Source organism: Alexandromys fortis, unplaced genomic scaffold, assembly GCF_014885135.2.
Source record: "Alexandromys fortis isolate MF-2015 unplaced genomic scaffold, M_Fortis_MF-2015_v1.1 scaffold_325, whole genome shotgun sequence".
Classification (NCBI taxonomy): domain Eukaryota; kingdom Metazoa; phylum Chordata; class Mammalia; order Rodentia; family Cricetidae; genus Alexandromys; species Alexandromys fortis.
This window is the reverse complement of record NW_026068211.1, coordinates 327,595-345,171: the sequence shown is the minus strand read 5'-3', so window position 1 is coordinate 345,171 and position 17,577 is coordinate 327,595. Positions and strand designations below refer to the sequence as shown.

Here is a 17,577-nt window from a genome sequence, read left to right as displayed (position 1 = left end):
GGGCCAGACAGTGGTGGTGCACAGACCCAGCACTTAGGAGGCAGAGTCAGGCTGATCTCTGTGAGTTCCAGGCCAGCCTGGTCTAGAGAGCGAGTTCCAGGACAGGCTCCAAAGCTACCCAGAGAAACTCTGTCATGAAAAACCCAAACAAACAAACAAAAATTGCAGATGGTTCTAGGACCTGGCCTAGCTCCGACTGCCCTAGGGAGTGGGCAGGGGGAGGAAGCTCAGGGGCAAATACGCTGGCCGCACAAGCATGAGGACACCCCATAACTGCCAAGCAGGCACGGTGGCCAGCAGAGAATTCCATCCTCAGAAGGTGGAACCAGGATCCCTGCAGCAGCCTGGTGAGAGAGACTAGTCGAATTCCGAGTTTGATGAGAGCTTGCCTCATGAATGAGGTGGAGGAGGAATCAAGGATGACTCCCGACACCACATGCGCCCTACACAGACGCACCAAAACACATTCATTCATATATGCACATATGCATACATCACTCACACACATGCAAATGGGAGAAGCGAAATGGGGACACAAAAGTCGCAGGAAGTCTGGGAAACATGCGGAATGAAGGGCGCTGTTGAGGTATGGCAGTCAAGTGCCATGTGTACTTTTGGATTTATGGGAGGAAAGGGAAGAGGACATGCCAAAGGATGCCATGGGGACTGTGGGAAATACAAGCAGGTCCTAGAGATTCACCATATCCACTCCGCTAAATTTAATAAAATAAAACAGAACAAAACAGCAAGCTGGGAGGTGGTAGTGCACGCCTTTAATCCCAGCACCCAGGAGGCAGAGGCAGGCTTATCTCTGAGTCTGAGGCCAGCCTGGTCTACAGAGCAAGTTCTAGGGCAGCCGGGGATACACAGAGAAACCCTGTTTTAAACAAACAAAATAAAAACAAAAACAAAACCCAACATAGTCTGGAAATAAGAGGTACAGATAACTTGTAAATGTTGACGGGAAAATCTCAAAGGCAACTTTGTCTTCTCCAGAACGGTGTCTGGTACATTTGGGGAACAGGAAAATTGTGACGTGACCAACACATGTCCTCCAGGTGGCCAAGAACTTGATAAAGTTGCGGGCTTACACACGTGTGCCTGCATGCCAAGAACCTCAGGTAACTGGGGCAAGGTGGGAAGCAGTGTGATGTGGCTCCATCAACATGTCACCTATAATGGCATATGTGATAGGTACTCTGTAAATGTATTTAAGCAACAGGGAGGCCATCCTCCCATACTAGAGTTTGAGTGTGGCTCAGTGGTAGAGCCCCTGCCTAGAATCCCCCAGTGAGGGGCTGGGGGTGTGGCTCAGTGGTAGAGCCCCTGCCTAGAATCCCCCAGTGAGGGGCTGGGGGTGTGGCTCAGTGGAGTGAAGGAATGAATGATGACTGGATCATAAATGAATGAATGAATTGAGTGAATGAATTCATACACGGATGCTATGGATTTGCATATAGAAGGGAAAGGAGACACTAGAGGCATTCGTGAGGCTCAGCTGAAGGGGGTACCATATCTCCTACCTTCTCATGTGACTTGCCAAGGACCCACCTATACCTGGGCTCGCCTGGCCCTGGAACACACCTGTAGTTGGGACCTACGTGGGCCCAGGGCACAACTGCATTCAGGATCCACCTGGGCCTGAGAGTTATCTGGACCAGGTCTCACCTCGACCTGGGTCCTAACTCATGTGGACCTGAGACTTCTGTGTGCTGGGACTCACCTGTACTCATAGTCTGACCCCGCCTTGGCAGAGCCGTCCTCTGTGCGGTAGTCCACATAGAAGGTGCTGTTGCCCTCACCTCCCTGGCAGGCCACCGACAGCAGCACGGACCCGCAGTTCTCCAGGCAGTGGTAGAGGCTGGGCTCAAAGAAGATGCGACTGGCACCGTCATCCTCGTCGTCAGCTGCGCCATCATTGGCCCCGGGCCTGCGGGCTGCATCTGCAGCGTGTCTTCGAAGCACATTGCCCGCACCCGTCATCAGCCGAGTGGCTTGGATGCGGTAGAAGGCGCGGCTCTTCTGCTGGTGCAGCAGTGCGTAGTACTTGGCGATGCCCACCAGCTGCTCCAGGTCCTTGTCTGGGTGCTTCTGCTTCAGGTCCTTAAGAATCTGGATGACCTCGCGCCGGCTGGCGTCCAACTCACGTGCCTCAGCAGGACCCGTGCCCAGCACACCCAGCTCACCTGGGACCTCGGTGCCCACGAACGTACCATCCAGCTCTATGCTCTTGGGCGGGTCGCCCTCTGCCCCGATGATGATCCCACTGCGAGGGTCGGTGCGGTAGCGCTTGTACACGTACTTGTAGAAGAGCAGTCGCTTATCCGCCATCCAGGCGAACACCACGCACACCGGGAAGAAGACCAGTGTCAGCAGCGCCTCCCACACCTGCGGGTGGCAGGCAGTGAGCACTCTACATGCTGTCTCTCTCTCTCCTGTTCATCTCTGTTCACTTGTTTTTCCTGTGCTCACGTTTCTCCACACATATCTATCACATCCATCCATGTGTCTACCCACCTATTTATTCATCCATCCATCTATCCATATCCATTCACTTACACATCCACCCACCTATCCTATGCATCCAACCATCCCATCCGTATATGTATCTAGGCATCCATCCATCCATGTGTCCACCCACACATCCACCATCCTATCCATCATCCCATCTACCCATACTTACACCCACTCATCCATCCATCCATCCATCCATCCATCCATCCATCCATCCATCCATCCACTTACCCACCTATGCATCCATCTATCCATGTGTCCACCCACACAACCACTCAACTATCCATTCATCCATCCAATTATCCTATCCATTCTCTATTCATCTATCCATGTGTCCATTCATCTATCCATGTGTCCATCCATCCATCCATCCAGCCAGCCAGCCAGCCAGCCATGTGTCACCTACACATCCACCCACCTATTCATCACCCCCCCCCGTGTTAGCTAGTTCTATATCAACTTGACACAGAGTCTTTGGAAAGAGGAAACCTCAATTGAGAAGATGCCCCCAGTCAGTCAGATTGCCTATGGACAAGCCTTTCATTCATTTTCTTAATCAATGGTTGATGTGGGATGATTTAGCCCATTGTAGAAGACAGCTACAGCTACTTCTGGGTAGGTAGTCTTGGGGTGTATAAGAAAACAAACTGAGCAAGCCAGAGAGAGCAAGCCAAGAAGCAGCACCCCTCCATACTCTCTGCACCAGCTCCTGCCTTGTCCTTTGACGATGGGCTGTGATTTGGAAGTGTAAGCATGATGGAGAATGTCCCCCATAGGCTCATATGTTTGAATGTTTAGCTCCCAGTTAGTGGAACTGTTTGGGTAAAGATTAGGAGGTATGGTTTTGTTGGAGTAGGTGTGGCCTCATTGGAGAAGTGGGTCACTGGGGGTGGACTTTGAGATTTCAAATGCCTACTTCAGACCCAGTCTCCCTCCACCCCTGCCTTCAGATCAGGATGTAAAACTCTCAGCTACTGCTACACTGCCATGTCTGTCTACTTCCATGTATGAATGCATGCATCCACCCACACATCCACACACCTATCCATCCACCCACCTATTCATCCCTTCCATCCATCCATCCATCCACCCACACATCCACCCACCTATCCATCCCTCCCACCCACCCATCTATCCATCCATCCATCCATCCATCCATGTATGCATGCATCCACCCACACATCCACCCACCTATCCATCCACCCACCTATCCATCCCTCCCATCCATCCATCCTTCATCTAGCCACCCAGCCACCCTCCAACTCATCCATCTTCCTTCTACCCAAACATCCACCATTCACACACACACCCATCTACCTGCATAACCTTCCTTCATCCACACATCCATTCATCTACCAACTCAAGCATTCACACCCATCCGTCCATTTCCCCACTCCCCACTCAAGCACACATCTATGTCCCTGTTGTTGATTCCTCCTCCCTTCCTTTACTTTCTCCCCTTTCCCCCTCATCAAGCCATCTTCAACCTGCTTAACTCTCCATCTCTGCCTCTCTGGCTGCCTCTCCTCTCTGTCCCTCCCCCAGCTGGTGTTTTTAATCTCCCTTCCTCTCTTTCATTTGAGCTTGTTACCTAGGTCTCCTTGTCTCTATGTCTTTTTTTAAATCTTTTTTTTTTTTTTTGTAGACACCCTTGAAGAGTCTTAGAGTCTTTAAAGTTTTCCTCCTTTGTCCTCACAGGAAGTGTGCCTCTCCAAATGGCACTGTATGCATGCCTGCTCTTTGCCCGGCTCACTCCGGGTCTTCTTATCCATCTACCTGCTGAGTGCTATGCCTTGCTGTGTGCGCGAGACTCTGAGACATTCTTAGCCACCATCAAGTGATAGATGTTCCCACTTGTGGTCCCGGCTTCTCAGGGTCAGAGCCTGCATCTCTTCCTCCCTCTCTCCTTCCATTTCTCTCCTTCTCATCTGGAAGGCCCGCTTTCCGGGCACCACTATCCCTCCGTCTCCCCATACCCACGGTGACCACAGCCCCGGCTGGACTCTCCATCCTCAGAGCGTGAGTAGCTCTGAGGGGCAGGGCTGACTCTCAGGGCTCATTTCTGTAGCCCTCGTTTACTTTTCATTCCTGAGAAGCTGCACCATGCATGGCAGATGAGAAACAGCTCTGAAGAATCCAGCAGCCGTAGGGGCAGAAAATGAGGGCCATCTCTAAGCTGGAGCTGACATATGTGCCCCCAATACTCAGCACTGCCAGCCCCTGGCGCATGAGGAACGCTCAAGATGTAAAATCATCTGGTCACAGTGGCACAATTTGGTGATTGTAGCAATGTGGGAGGCTGAGGCAGGAAATTAGCAAGTTCTAGGCTAGCCTGTGAAATGTGTGAAATCTTTTTCAAACCTGACACCCGGAGGTCGATTCCCTGGACCCACATAGCACAAAGAGAGAACCAATTCTTTCAAGTTGTCCTCTGCCTTCTACCCTGGTACCCATTTGTCTCCTACAAATAAACACCAAGTTTTGAAGCAGGCGGATCTCTGTGAGTTCGAGGCCAGCCTGGTCTACAAGAGCTAGTGCCAGGACAGGCTCCAAAGCTACAGAGAAACCCTGTCTCGAGAAAAAATAAATAAAAAAGATAAACAGGTTTAGTCAGGTGTAGTGGTGCACGCCTTTAGCTCTGGGGAGGCAGAGCCAGGCTATCTCTGCAAACTGAAGACCAGCCAGGGCTACATAGTAAGACCTTGTCTCAAAAAGTTCTCACTCTGTAGACCAAGCTGGCTTAGAATTCAGAGTTCCTCCGCCTCCAGAGTGCTGGGATTAAAGGCTTCATCCTAGTTTTTAAAAGTTTATTTTTTTAAATTTATTTATTGCCAGGCAGTGGTGGTGCACACCTTTAATCCCAGCACTCGGGATGCAGAGGCAGCGGATCTCTGTGAGTTCGAGGCCACTCTGGTCTTCAAGAGCTAGTTCCAGGACAGGAACCAAAAAGCTACGGAGAAACCCTGTCTTGAAAAAATCCAAAAAAAAAATATTTATTCATTCATTATGTATACACTGTTCTGCTTGCATGTATGCCTGCAGGCCAGAAGAGGGTACCAGATCTCATTACAGATGGTTGTGAACCACCATGTGGTTGTTGGGAATTGAACTCAGGACCTCTGGAAGGGCAGCCAGTGCTCTTAACCACTGAGCCATCTCTCCAGCCCCCCTAAAAGTTTATTTTTAATTGAGAGAGAGAATACGTCTGCGCAGTTGCCTAAGGAGGCCAGAAAACGGCATCAAATCCCCTGGAACTGGATTTACAGGCAGTTGTGAGCCACAGACTTGGGCGCCGGGAACCCAAGTTGGGTCCTCTGAAAGAGCAGCCAGCACTCTCACTGCTAAGCCATCTCTCCAGCACTGAAGGCTTTCACATAAATTCCCATATGCTCTCTTTCTCATTAAAGGTAGAGAGAAAAGATGGGAGAGTATTTCAGATCAGGTGGCCTCACAAGTTACTTACAAATGTGTCTGAGAGAGAAAGAGGGCTTTAAGAAAAAAAAACACACAAAATAATTTATCTATTGTTGTGAAGTGGGGGAGGGGTGAAGGTGGGGAAAACTTTCAGGAGTTGCTCAGGCTGTCACGCTATGTCACAAGTGCCTTTATCCACTGAACCATCTTGCCAGTCCTGGAAAAGGATCTTTTAGGACCCGGTTTCCCCACCCCCATAGTTGCTGTGTCTCCTGATGGCTCTGAGACCTCACAGCTCTTCTGGGGCAAAAGCTAGGCAGAATGCTCACACATGCCACCCCACTCCCCTGTCTGTGTTCATCGAAGCTGGAGTTTTCCCACTAATCAGCAGAAAACCTCAGCCTTTCCCACTTCATTTCCCTCCCTGAGTGTAAATAAAAGGTTCTTCTGGAAGGTTCTCACCTTTTAGAGGTGCCACTGTGAACAGGTGTGACGAGGTGGCCACCTTGGGACCAAGGCCCTGTCTAGTCAACCCCTAGGAGAAGGGGTGCCCTTGAGAGGGGGTATGAGAAACCCCAGGTGTCATCATAGTTGGGGAGGAGGGTGTGATTTCAACTTGGTGGTTTCAAGAAAGCCGAGGGACAGTCCCACACCATAAGGAATAGGCCCACGTCCCTTCAGAACACAAGGTACTCCTGTCCCTGAAGATGCTGTTTATGATCACTGGAGCACAGGGTTCAATTCTGACTTTTGTTTGTTCCTTTTCTTTTTCTTTTTTGACTCAAGATCTCATGTAGCCCAGGCTGGCTTTGAACTCCTGATCTTCCTAAGTGTTGGGATCACAGGTGTGCATGCTCAAACCTGGTTTATGTGTTTTCTATTTTCCCTTGAGATTTTGCAGACATAAATCACATTTTTCATTTCGAGGCTCCTCTGCCTCTCGATGGAATGGTGTCTGTTTTTTTCTTTCTTTAGCCCAGCTTACTCATCCACACAGGTCCGTGTGGAGCCCCTCTGAGCGGGACGGATGTGCCACAGCACACACTTCTATTTGGCTCTGTGGGAGCATCCCAGCCTCTCAGTGTATACTCAGTAATGACTTTTCGAGAAATCAGTTGTGTCAACAGCTTCATTTATGGGACGCAGAGATCCATTTACTCTGTTCCAGGCACACCCATTCAAGGCCTGCCCCCTCACAGAATGATTTAAGTTATCCTTACAGCAGACCTAGGAACTCAGTACTGGAAAGACCCTTGTACTAAGGAACTTGTCCAAGGTCATAGAGGGTTTTAGCAGAGGTTGGATTTGAACCCAGGCACTTGGCTTCAGTCGGTCCAAGTCTCTTTTTTTTCCTTCCTTTTTTCCTTCTTTCCTTCCTTCCTTCCTTCCTTCCTTCCTTCCTTCCTTCCTTCCTTCTTTTTATGGGTTTTCAAGACAAGGTTTCTCTGTGTAGCTTTGGAGTCTGTCCTGGAACTCACTCTGTAGACCAGGCTGGTCTCAAACTCACAGGGGTCCCCCAGTTTCTGCCTCCTGGGTGTTGGGATTAAAGGTATGCACCACTACCACCCAGCCCCAAGCCTCTTTTTCTATGGTGACCCAGGACATCCTCTTTTCATAGTTCAGATGTGAAAACCACCCAGAGAGGATATGGGCTTTGCCTGAAGTAACATAACGATTGTGGGGATTTCTAGAGCCAGGCTGATCTTAACTGGAACCCGGTCTTCTTGATGTTCCTGGAGGGACCCTGGCCACCACTCTGCCATCCTCCAGCTTTCCTCTCCCTCGAGGTCATGATTAGCTCTTATGTCTCCTCCATGCTGCCCTCCCCACCTCTCACCTACAGTGTCTAAAATTCCTTCTTCACAGCTCTCAATATATATATATATATATCTTCCTCTCAAAACCACTTTGAGGGCTCGAGAGGTGACTCTATCGGTAGCATGCTTGCCATGCAGGCCTGAGGACCCGAGCTTGAACCTCAGAACCCCAGTGCTGGGAAGGTGGAGGCAGGACGCCTGAGCTCAAGAGCCAGCAAGTCTAGCCAAACAGTGATGTCTAGGAGCAGAAAGCGACCCTGTCTCACAGAATAAGGTGAAGAGCAGTCGAGGAAGGTCCCGACATTGACCTCTGTGCCTGCATACATGCACGCGCACAGGAAAGCCTACACCTCACATGCTCACACAGACTAAAAGACTATCTTCTACTTTTTGCCAGGGATGCTAGGAAGCTCAGTGCTACAGCCACGGTTTAGGTGTGAACTCCCTCTGAGGCTTTGATTCTATAGTGTCTTGTTTCTCTTTCTTCCTCCCTCCCTTCCTCCCTTCCTCCCTTCCTCCCTTCTTCCTTCCTCTCTTCCTTCCTGTACTGGGGATGGAACCCAAGACTTCATGAGGGCTAGGGACACACTTTGCCCCTTAGCTACATCTCCGCCCCCTTTTTGTTTTTCTGCAGCATTCTCACTGTGTTACTCAGGCTGAACTCAAACTCACAGCAATCCTCCTGCCTCAGGTTTCCTAGTGCTAGGATTACAGGCATAAATCCTGGTGCCCAGATAATCCCTGCAGTCTCCACTTTGATGCCAACCCTAAAGCATTTTTATGTCTGGAGCCTTCATGAGCAGGATCTATTAAGTGACAGGAGTTACCAGATCACGCACAGCGTGAATGAGTGAGCCTTGGGTACCACAAATAAATTATGCATGTGCGGGAACGAATTAGGCCAGACCCATGAATAAATTATGCAAATGGAGGCAGCTGTCATAGAATTGTGGGAAATAAATTAACCAAACGTTGTAAAGGAAGCTGAGGACAGGCAGGGGTGCAGGTGAAGACACTGGACACGAAAGAGGTGGAGAATTGTGGGAATCTGGGTGTGAGCCAGGCAGCTGTGAGTTTCAAGTTTGTCTCGTTGTGGAAATAAATTATGCAAAGTGGACACCAGAATCTGCTGGAGTCTCTGCCAATTGGATGGGAGTATAAACCACACTGAATCTGAACTGAAGATGAATAATGAATGAGCCATGCAAACTGCCCGTCTCTCTGGCCCTACGGAGAGAGATAAACTATGCAGATGCGGGCACCGCAGATGCCGGTCCGTGGATATATTATGTAAATGTGCCAAGTTACTCAGATCGATTTGCGCTGTCAGAACTCGGGGCGGGGGGAAGGGCTGGCCTATGCAAGTGTAGTGTGAATTATGCAAATAGCGATGTCTTATTGCAAAGTCAGGAATAAATTGTGCAAAAGAAGTGCTCTCAAGGTAACTACGCGGCAAGCTGAGGCATGTCTTACATGGACCTTGGGCTCTGTTGGCCAACGCAGGGCTTTGGGAATTACCTTCTGGGTGGGCACAGCACTCTCCGTGCATCTGTATCTCTGACTTGCTGCCTTCAGCTCAGCCCTCTGGCGCAAATCGTGACTGACACAGCTGTATCTGGTGGTTCTGTCCACACACACACACACACACACACACACACACCACACACACACACACACTTGCACTCGCAGACCCTCCAAGCCACTAGGCTCCCCTGGGGTGTTGGTCTTTACTCACCTGGACCACACCTGGGGAGAAAACTGCTAGGATGAGATAAAGCCAAACGTAGGCAAAGATGCTCCAGGAGGCTGTGACAAAGAAGACCCTCAGATGCTTGATCTTACGGCTCTCGCCGGCCGGGATGACATACACGCACACAGCAATGACCACAAACATGTTGAAGGCTGCGCTGCCCACAATGGTGCCAGGACCCAGTTCACCCGCCTGGAAGTTGTGGCCACAGACCTCGATGACAGACAGCAGAATCTCAGGCGCCGAGGAGCCCAGGGCCATGAGTGTGAGGTTGGACACTGTTTCGTTCCAGATGCGCACGGTGCCCACGCTGGTCTCCCCGTTGGCCTTGGTGATGGTAATCTCCTTCTCCTTAGATGTGATGACCTCAATAGACGCCATAAAGCGGTCGGCAATGATGGACACACCGAGGAACATGTAGACCATGGCCACAAAGTACACCACGGCCCTTGCGGCCTTGTCTCCCAGCGATGGGTCGTCGGGTTCCCACACAGGCAGCAGCACCCCTGGCTGGCAGCGGTAGGAACCCTGGCAGCCGCCTGAGCTGGCATCACTGTCGTTAGCAGGCGGAGGTGGCAAGGAAGGGGTTGGAGTGGCCTCCCCCAAACAGTGGGGTGCCCCTAGGAGGAGCACAACCCCCACCAAGGCCAAAGCAGCCATGGGGGTGGTAGAGTCCTGAGGGAAGGAGCAGAAGATCAAAGTGAGTGGATCAGATATCTCCTTGTCACTCAAACGGCCCCATGTGGGCTGGGGTGTGGCTCAGGTGCAGAGCCCCTGCCTAGAATCCCCCAGTGAGGGGCTGGGGTGTGGCTCAGAGACAGAGCCCCAGCCTAGAATCCCTCAGGAGGGGCTTGGGATTGGACTCACTGATAGACCGCCTACCTAGCATGCAGAAGGCCCTGGGTTTCATCACCAGCACGTCAAACAATAAAGTCCCAGCTTGTTAGGCCACAACACAGGGGTGAACTGTGAACCAGCTCAGGAGACAAGGAGACTCAGGGAAACACAGAGATCATCATGGGTGCCCGGAGGAAAAGACACAGGAATGCCAGGACAGAGGGGCCTTGTGAAATGCTAGAAACATAACTGAATCCAAACAGTTTGGGAGCCTGCAGCCAACCATCACATACTCTATGATTCAGCAGCTCGCTTCCTAGGACAGGCTTATAAGCCTGTCTCACCAAAAAGCCCCCAGGAGAACGTCCACATCAGCTTTATCTATAACAGGGCCAACCTTGAAACAGCCCAGAGGTCCCTCAACAACTAGCTGCAGAAACAGCGTTGGAGTAGTATACTGCCGTACGCAGGGTGGGAGCTGAGGCGGGACGCGGTGACACGGAGGGACCGGATCCTGAGACACGGGGCTGAGGGAAGGACTCCAGGCACAAAGAACACCATGAGGTCTCTGTGGGAGTCCAGAGCTGGAGCTCAGGAGTGCACTGGGCAGTTCTAGTCATTTCAGCTTGGCCCTTGGCTGTGGTAGGTTCTGGGTCTGAGTGGCTATTTTTGTCTTTCTGTGTTTATTTTTTATTACATTTTATTGATTTGGGAAGGGGTGGTGGTGAGTGGGCAAAGAAGAGGCGTGAAGAGGGAAGTGATTGTGCAAAGTTGTCCTCTGCCCTCACACGTGTACACAAGGGTGAGCTGATAACACGCACCCGTGAGCTCCCATCCATCCTCCTTTCAGAAGGCTCCACAGCTCCAGGGGCCGAGGACTGTGGCCCCTCCCTTGCCTCTCTCCCTTGCCTGCTCTGTTCCAGCCATTCTACCCTCTGCTGTTCCTCGCACACACCCTGGAAGTTTCTCCCTGGGGGCCTCGAGCCTTGGGCTTCATTGTTGTCACCGTCTCTGACTATCCTCCAAGATGACACACTTGGCCTTTGGGGAGGAACCTTCCACTCGGTTCACAAAGTAGAGGATCAAGACTCAGAGAAGTGAAGCAATTTGTGCAGGTCACCCAGCTTCTGCTCTCCCCAGAAGGGTGCCCAAGGTCTGAGCTCTCAGGCCCGCCCTCATGTTGCTATGGTAACACAGTTGCCTATTATAGAGAAAAGGCGGGCCAGAGGAGCTGTCACCTAAGCCAGCAGCTTGGGGTTCCTCCAGGCTCAAGTGTCCAAGAATTTCCACCTTCTGTGGCAGTCTGAAAAGTTCCTCTGGAAGTCTAACCCACAGCCTGCCCTCAGCTCACACCCACAGACCAGGAGCAGGCTTCTCTGGGGGAGGGAGGCAGCATGTTGGCAGAACTTCCCGAAAAGGAGTGAGCGGTGTGCATGTGTGTGTGTGTGTGTGTGTGTGTGTGTGTGTGTGTGCTGCGCGGGGGAGGGGTGACTCTTTTAAAGGGCCACCACACAGTTAGGCCCCCAGGCAAAGCCCCTAATGATATATTTAATTAGCAGCCCCTAATTAGCAAACTCTCAGGCGTAATTATGAACCCACCAGGATCCCAAGCAGACTCCCCTTTGCTCCTCCCTCCTCCCTCTTTGGCTTTTGGGAAAAAGGGAAGACTCAGAAAGTCAAGAATCCATCTAGTCACATCTAACTGCTGCTTTTGGGGAGGGTGAAAAACCTGGGAAGTCATCCAGGAAGACGAGGGTCAGTGGACTAGTGTTTGCCTGCCAGGGGCGGGGTCATCCAGTCTATTCAATCCCTTTTGCTGTCATCCAGATTTCCCTCCTCTCTCTCTGGGTCTTGGAAGAGGGACCCAGGAGAGAAAGCACTAGATAAATATTTGTGAAACTCATGGACAAGAGGCCTGAACATTGTCTGTCTATGGCTTGGACAGCCACACTTTATGCCCCAGCCTTCCTCCTCTGGGCCTTGAAAGCTAATCTGGGTGTAGACTCAGTGGCAAAAGGATCAGGTTGAGTCCAGGAGGAGCCGGCGGGGAAGGTGGTAACATCTCAGGGCTCGGAGGCAGTGGTATCCCCAACCTGGTGGGCTGGTGGCGAGCTGGGTTAGTGGTGAGTCTCCTGTCCTGCTTGTCCTGCCTCTGGGGGATTCTGGGAAGAATTCCTCCTCAATGCAACCACAGCAGAGTGAGGACCTGGGGTGTATCCTGACTGCAGGGGCGGGGGGTGCAATGCAGAATAGGAACACAGAATTCAGAACACACACACACACACACACCGTCTGTCCCTCCATTAGCCACACAGCATACACAGGGTTGCAAATTGCAGACAGGTAAACTGAGGCTGGTAGAGGGGGAGAAAGGACTTGGCCAAGTCAGAGGTGGAACAGAAATATGTTGAGGAGTGGGGCTCCTAACCCAGTGATCTTTTAAGCCATCTGGAGTTCCCACACGCCTGCCACATAGGGCGGGGACCTTGTGGGCACGCAAAAGCTCACCCCAGCTCTGGCCCAGGTGTTGGCCAGCACCTCGCCCACCTTCCCCAGAGACCTTAATGAAGGAATGGAAGCGTCAGGCTGAGTCCCTCTGAGCCCCCAGGAGGTCTGCTTTCCCACCCAGCCTCGCAACTGTGAAACTGGAGGGATGGAAGTGAGACCTGTCTAGCCTGACCTTAGAGCAGTGCCCAGCAGTACAAAAGTGTCTCAGAGTTGTCCAAAGAATGAATGGACAAACAGTGAGAGGTATGGGAGTCAGACTTTAGAAGGACTGGTTAGGCTGTAAGCAGGACCAGCCTCAGAATGTCAGGATTGGGAGGATGGGGAGACCTGAGCTAAGAAGGGGTGAGGAGGATTTGGGGGCACTCCAGGCCTTCGGGGGAGTCCACACTGCGGGGGATCAGCCTCCTCCAGGTCCCCGTGCATCAGGGGCGGAGACAGAGGTGTGTGGGTGTGAATTGGCTGCAGGCAGAGGGAGAAATAGGGAGAGACAGAGACCCAGGTGCTCAGAAACGGACAGACAGACAGACACACACACCATACACATGGCGCACGGTGAAAGCTGGGCAGCTAGGACTCGGAGCCAGGGCTCAGGAAGCCCCTGCACTTAAAGACGCGGCGCAGCCAGGGTTCCCGCAGCCCCGGGGCTCCGGGCGGCCGCGTTGAGCTCTTACCTGTCGTGCGGCCGGGCCGGTCCCCGCTGGGCCGCCGCGGTGGGCGCCTCCACCCGAGAAAGAGAGGGAGAAAGAGGAAGAGGAGCCGGGGACTGAGGGAGAGCAGGGAGGAGGGAGGAGAGGGGATGCGAAGAGGGGAACCGGGGAGGGGCCGGGAGGAGGGCGGAGCCCAGGGAAGGGGGCGGGGACAGAGGAGCTAGGGGGCGGAGGGAGGAGCCCCGGGAAGGGGGACTAGACAGAAGAGGTAGGGGAGGGGGCGGGGACAGAGGAGCTAGGGGGCGGAGGGAGGAGGTGGGGGGGCGGGGACAGAGGAAATGGGGCGGGGGGAATCAGTGGAGAAGAGGGACTAGATTGAAGGAGGAAGAAGCCACTGAGGGTAGGGGATGGGACAAGTGAACAGGGGAAAGGACCACCAGGATGTGGAAGGGAGGAGATTAAGGAAGGATGAGGTGGGGACAGGGTAGCTATGGGTTTGAGGACCGGGACAGACTGGAGGAGGGAGGAGCTGAAGGAGGAGAGAGGGTGGGCACAGGGGAGTTGGGGAAAGGACCACCAGAAGAAGAGAGGCCGGAGAAAGAGGGAGGAGCCAGTGGAGGGCAGGGCTTATGGGAGGGGGAGGGGCGGAGCTCCAGTTAGGGAAACTGCTGAGGGAGGAGCCACTGGAATGAGGCGTGGCTATAGGAGCTAGGGGCGGAGCCACAGAGCTGGGAGGAGGCCTTGCAAGAGAGCAAGAGGGAAGAGCCCGGGAAGGGGCGTGGCCAAGGGAGCCAGGGGGCGGGGGAGAGGCCTGACAGTGGGGCTGCAGGTTGCCCCAGTATCGGGGTTCAGCACTAGAAGCCAAGGACAGCGACGGAGGGCTCAAGTGCGTGCACCTGTGTCAACCCTGTTCCCCGCCCCCCCCATCACACATGGGCAGCATCTCGTCCATACAAGGGCCCAGAGATGCAGTCATCGCTACAAATAGCCACAGGCTGGCAGACCTGGGAGAAGGGGGGCAGGAATGTTGGGCGGCAGCTCTTCCAAGTTCGCAGGCTCAGTCTGCTCAGGGTACCTCAATGAAGGCAGAGAACTGCCACAGAGTGCTCAGGTACCATGAGAACCACTCCCAAGGCCTCTACACCGCCAAACACTGTCACAACCCTCAGAGGTAAACACTAGCTCCATTTCAACATTTCAAAGGTGGGGAAACTGAGGCAGCAGGTATTAAGAGTGTGGTTCCAGATTCTGTATCCTTAAAACACTGCCTCTGGGCTGAGGACAAGGAAGGATCAAGACTACCCAGTGTGATGAAACATATCTCTGATCCCAGCACTCAGGAGGCTGAGGCAGGAGGATGATTGTGTTTCAAGCCATCCTCATAGCAAGACCTAGCTAAAAGAAAACAATTTGTGGGTGGGGGTTGAAGATGTGGATCAGTTGGTGGAATGCTTTCCTAACACGCACCAAGCCCTGGGTTCTGCCCTCAGTACTGTAAAAACTAGGCATGGTGGTGCATGCCTGCAATTTCAGCCATCAAGAGGCAGTGGTGGGAGGATCAGGGGTTGAATGTCACCCTTTGCTAGAGGGCAGTCTGAGCTACATGAGACCCTGTCTCAACTTCTCTGTCAAAGTGCGAAGTCCTGAGTCAAGTGTCCTAGGATTCAGAAGACAAATTCCCAAGCCTACAGGTTGTTGAACAAAACAAGTTGCACTCGTGCAAACACACACACCCGCAAGTGCATACACACACACACACACACACACACACACATCAGAACGCATGCATCATATGCCCTCACAATCCCTCTCTGGGCTCCCTCCCTTCACAGGAAAGGTGGCAGGTGCTGGATGCTGGGCACAAAACAGTGCAACAGGGAAAGAAGGCTGCCCCTGCCAGGAGGAGCCTGTGCCTACTGCCAGCTCTGGCGGGACACTCTTGGGCCTGCTGCCAGGAGGGGGAAGTTCCAGCTCCCTGCAGCTTCCCACGCCTGGGCCTGGCTTCTAGAGCTTGGAGCCTGGGAAGTCTGTATCTGGTCTTCTAAGACCTGGAGGCTGCGCCTTTGCAGTGTGTGTATGTGTGTGTGTGCTTGTGTGTGTGTGCTTGTGTGTGTGTGTGAATCAGATTTACAGGTGGACTTCCTGATGGAGCGACTGGTACCTAACCAACACCACAAACACATGTGCTTTTGAGGAAGCAGGCGTCACACTCAAGCCCCACCCTCAGCCTCATTTGCTCTGAAACTCACCAATCCCACTGACTCCAATTCTATTCCTGGTCTGGGGTTGGGGAGGCAACAATCCTGCTGAGCTACCTTCCTTTGAGCCCTGGGGTGGAGACTCTGATGGAACCTTTGGGTGATAACTGCCCTTCTCGCCTGGGTTGTTTAGCTGAGATGTACCCAATACCCACCGCAGTATGGTATCTCTGTCTACACTGGTCTAACTTTGACACTCCCCACCACAGTCTACGCTCAATTCTATTCTGCTAGAAGCTAGCCTTAGCTCTTGCCGAGTCTAATCACTTCTCTTTTGAGACCCCATCCCAATTAGAGCAGTAACACGATCACTTCTATCTCTGGGCTGAGGGAGTCTGCAGACCCCTTACTGCGTACTGGAGATACGGACCCTTCCTGGTCTGAGTTCTCACGTCCCCTTCACCGTCGATGTTACATCTGGGGTTCCTGATTCTTCCTAGTGGAGAAAATGAACCCAGAAGCCTCTGCTCAGGGTGGCCTCAGTGGCATTTGTCTGGCGTTATACTTCCCGAGTTCACTTCACCAGTGCAGAGAAAGGCTCCATAGCTCTCAAAACTGCAAACCACACTACCCCCTCCATTCCTCTGGGTCTAATCTTGGACTCTCTCTGTAGAGTTCCCCTCCTCAGTTCTTTGGGAGTGAATTCAGCAGAACTTGGCATACAGTAAGTACTCAATAGATGCTTGCTGGACAAAGGAAATGAGGAAGCTAGGGCAGCTTTGTTGCTCTGCATGTATGAACAGTCACTAGGGAACCAAATCCTGATGGGAATGCAGGGGTTGCTGAGAACGTCCCTCTACAAATAGCTCAGAGAGGGGTAATCAGCTAGGGTTACACACACAGCAGAGTGGCTCAGGGACTCCCAGCATGCCCCGGGGCAGTCTCAGGGAAGCAGTCCTTTTCTGAGATGCTTCCCCTGCATCAGTAACAGACATCAGATGCCCAGGCCCAAGAAGGGGGAGTGCTCAGGAGGCTACGGGCTCCTTAGGCCTGGGAGCCACTTTGTCTCCAAGGCCCTGCTGATGTTTCCTCTGCTCCACTTGACGACGAAGCCGGGTCAAGACCAGCTCAGAGGCCTGGATCAGGCTGTACTGTGGGAACAAAAGAAGGAGGGTAAGTGGTGACAGAAGAGGGGTACACACCAGACCACACTGAGAGGCCAGAGGCTCAGCCACAGCAGGAGGGCAGAGAGGAGACTACAGGGTGTTGACTGAGAGAGGGTCTCCCCGATGGGAGTGGAGGCCAGACATGGCGGAGGGGCTTGGATTAATTTCCTGTGGAAGGGGCAAAGCTTAGACCTAAGTAGAGGGAGCTGAGATTGGAAATCAGCAGAAGCGCTTGGCCTAGTGTTAGAGCAGCTGTGAGTTTTGGACTAACCTTGGCTACACAGCATGACTCAATCTCCCAGATCCACAACACCGTGGGTTTGACATCAAGTACCATGCACATAAACAAATAAACAGAGAGAGAGGGATGCAAAAGGAACTGGCGGAAGAGACAGATGGTGCAAAATGACAAAGGACATTAGAGGCTATCTGAGGTTCCATAGAAGCTGAGGTTAGACCACAGTGGGAAGGACAAAGGTGAGATGCTGGCAGCAAATGAGAGGTCAACAGAGCAAGGACCACAGAGAGGTGGAAAGCAGAAGTTGAGGTTAGACCTCAGAGAAGCTCCCCCCGGGGCTTGTGAGCTACCTATCGGCTTAGCTTAGGGTCCAGCGAGAGATTCCATTTCAGGAGAATAAGAGAGAGGAGAGTGGGACACCCGAAATCCTTCTTGGCCTCTCTCTCTCTCTCTCTCTCTCTCTCTCTCTCTCTCTCTCTCTCTCTCTC

At 52.5% G+C, this 17,577-nt stretch overlaps 2 protein-coding genes across 4 annotated transcripts in view; both read right to left on the bottom strand.

Moving 5' to 3' along the window:
- The window catches only part of Slc8a2 (solute carrier family 8 member A2), a 29,750-nt gene extending 16,087 nt beyond the window's left edge, over positions 1 to 13,663 (bottom strand). For both annotated transcript variants that reach the window (XM_050130328.1, XM_050130331.1), the window contains exons 1-3: positions 13,512 to 13,663; positions 9,481 to 10,170; positions 1,724 to 2,388 (exon numbers count right to left, since the gene is read on the bottom strand). In XM_050130328.1, the coding sequence (XP_049986285.1) occupies positions 1,724 to 2,388; positions 9,481 to 10,155 (1,340 nt within the window). In that variant the 5' untranslated portion in view covers positions 10,156 to 10,170; positions 13,512 to 13,663. The remainder of the gene's footprint in view (positions 1 to 1,723; positions 2,389 to 9,480; positions 10,171 to 13,511) is intronic.
- A 2,800-nt stretch (positions 13,664 to 16,463) lies between these two features.
- The window catches only part of Kptn (kaptin, actin binding protein), an 8,656-nt gene continuing 7,542 nt past the window's right edge, over positions 16,464 to 17,577 (bottom strand). For both annotated transcript variants that reach the window (XM_050130320.1, XM_050130322.1), the window contains exon 12: positions 16,464 to 16,836. In XM_050130320.1, the coding sequence (XP_049986277.1) occupies positions 16,711 to 16,836 (126 nt within the window). In that variant the 3' untranslated portion in view covers positions 16,464 to 16,710. The remainder of the gene's footprint in view (positions 16,837 to 17,577) is intronic.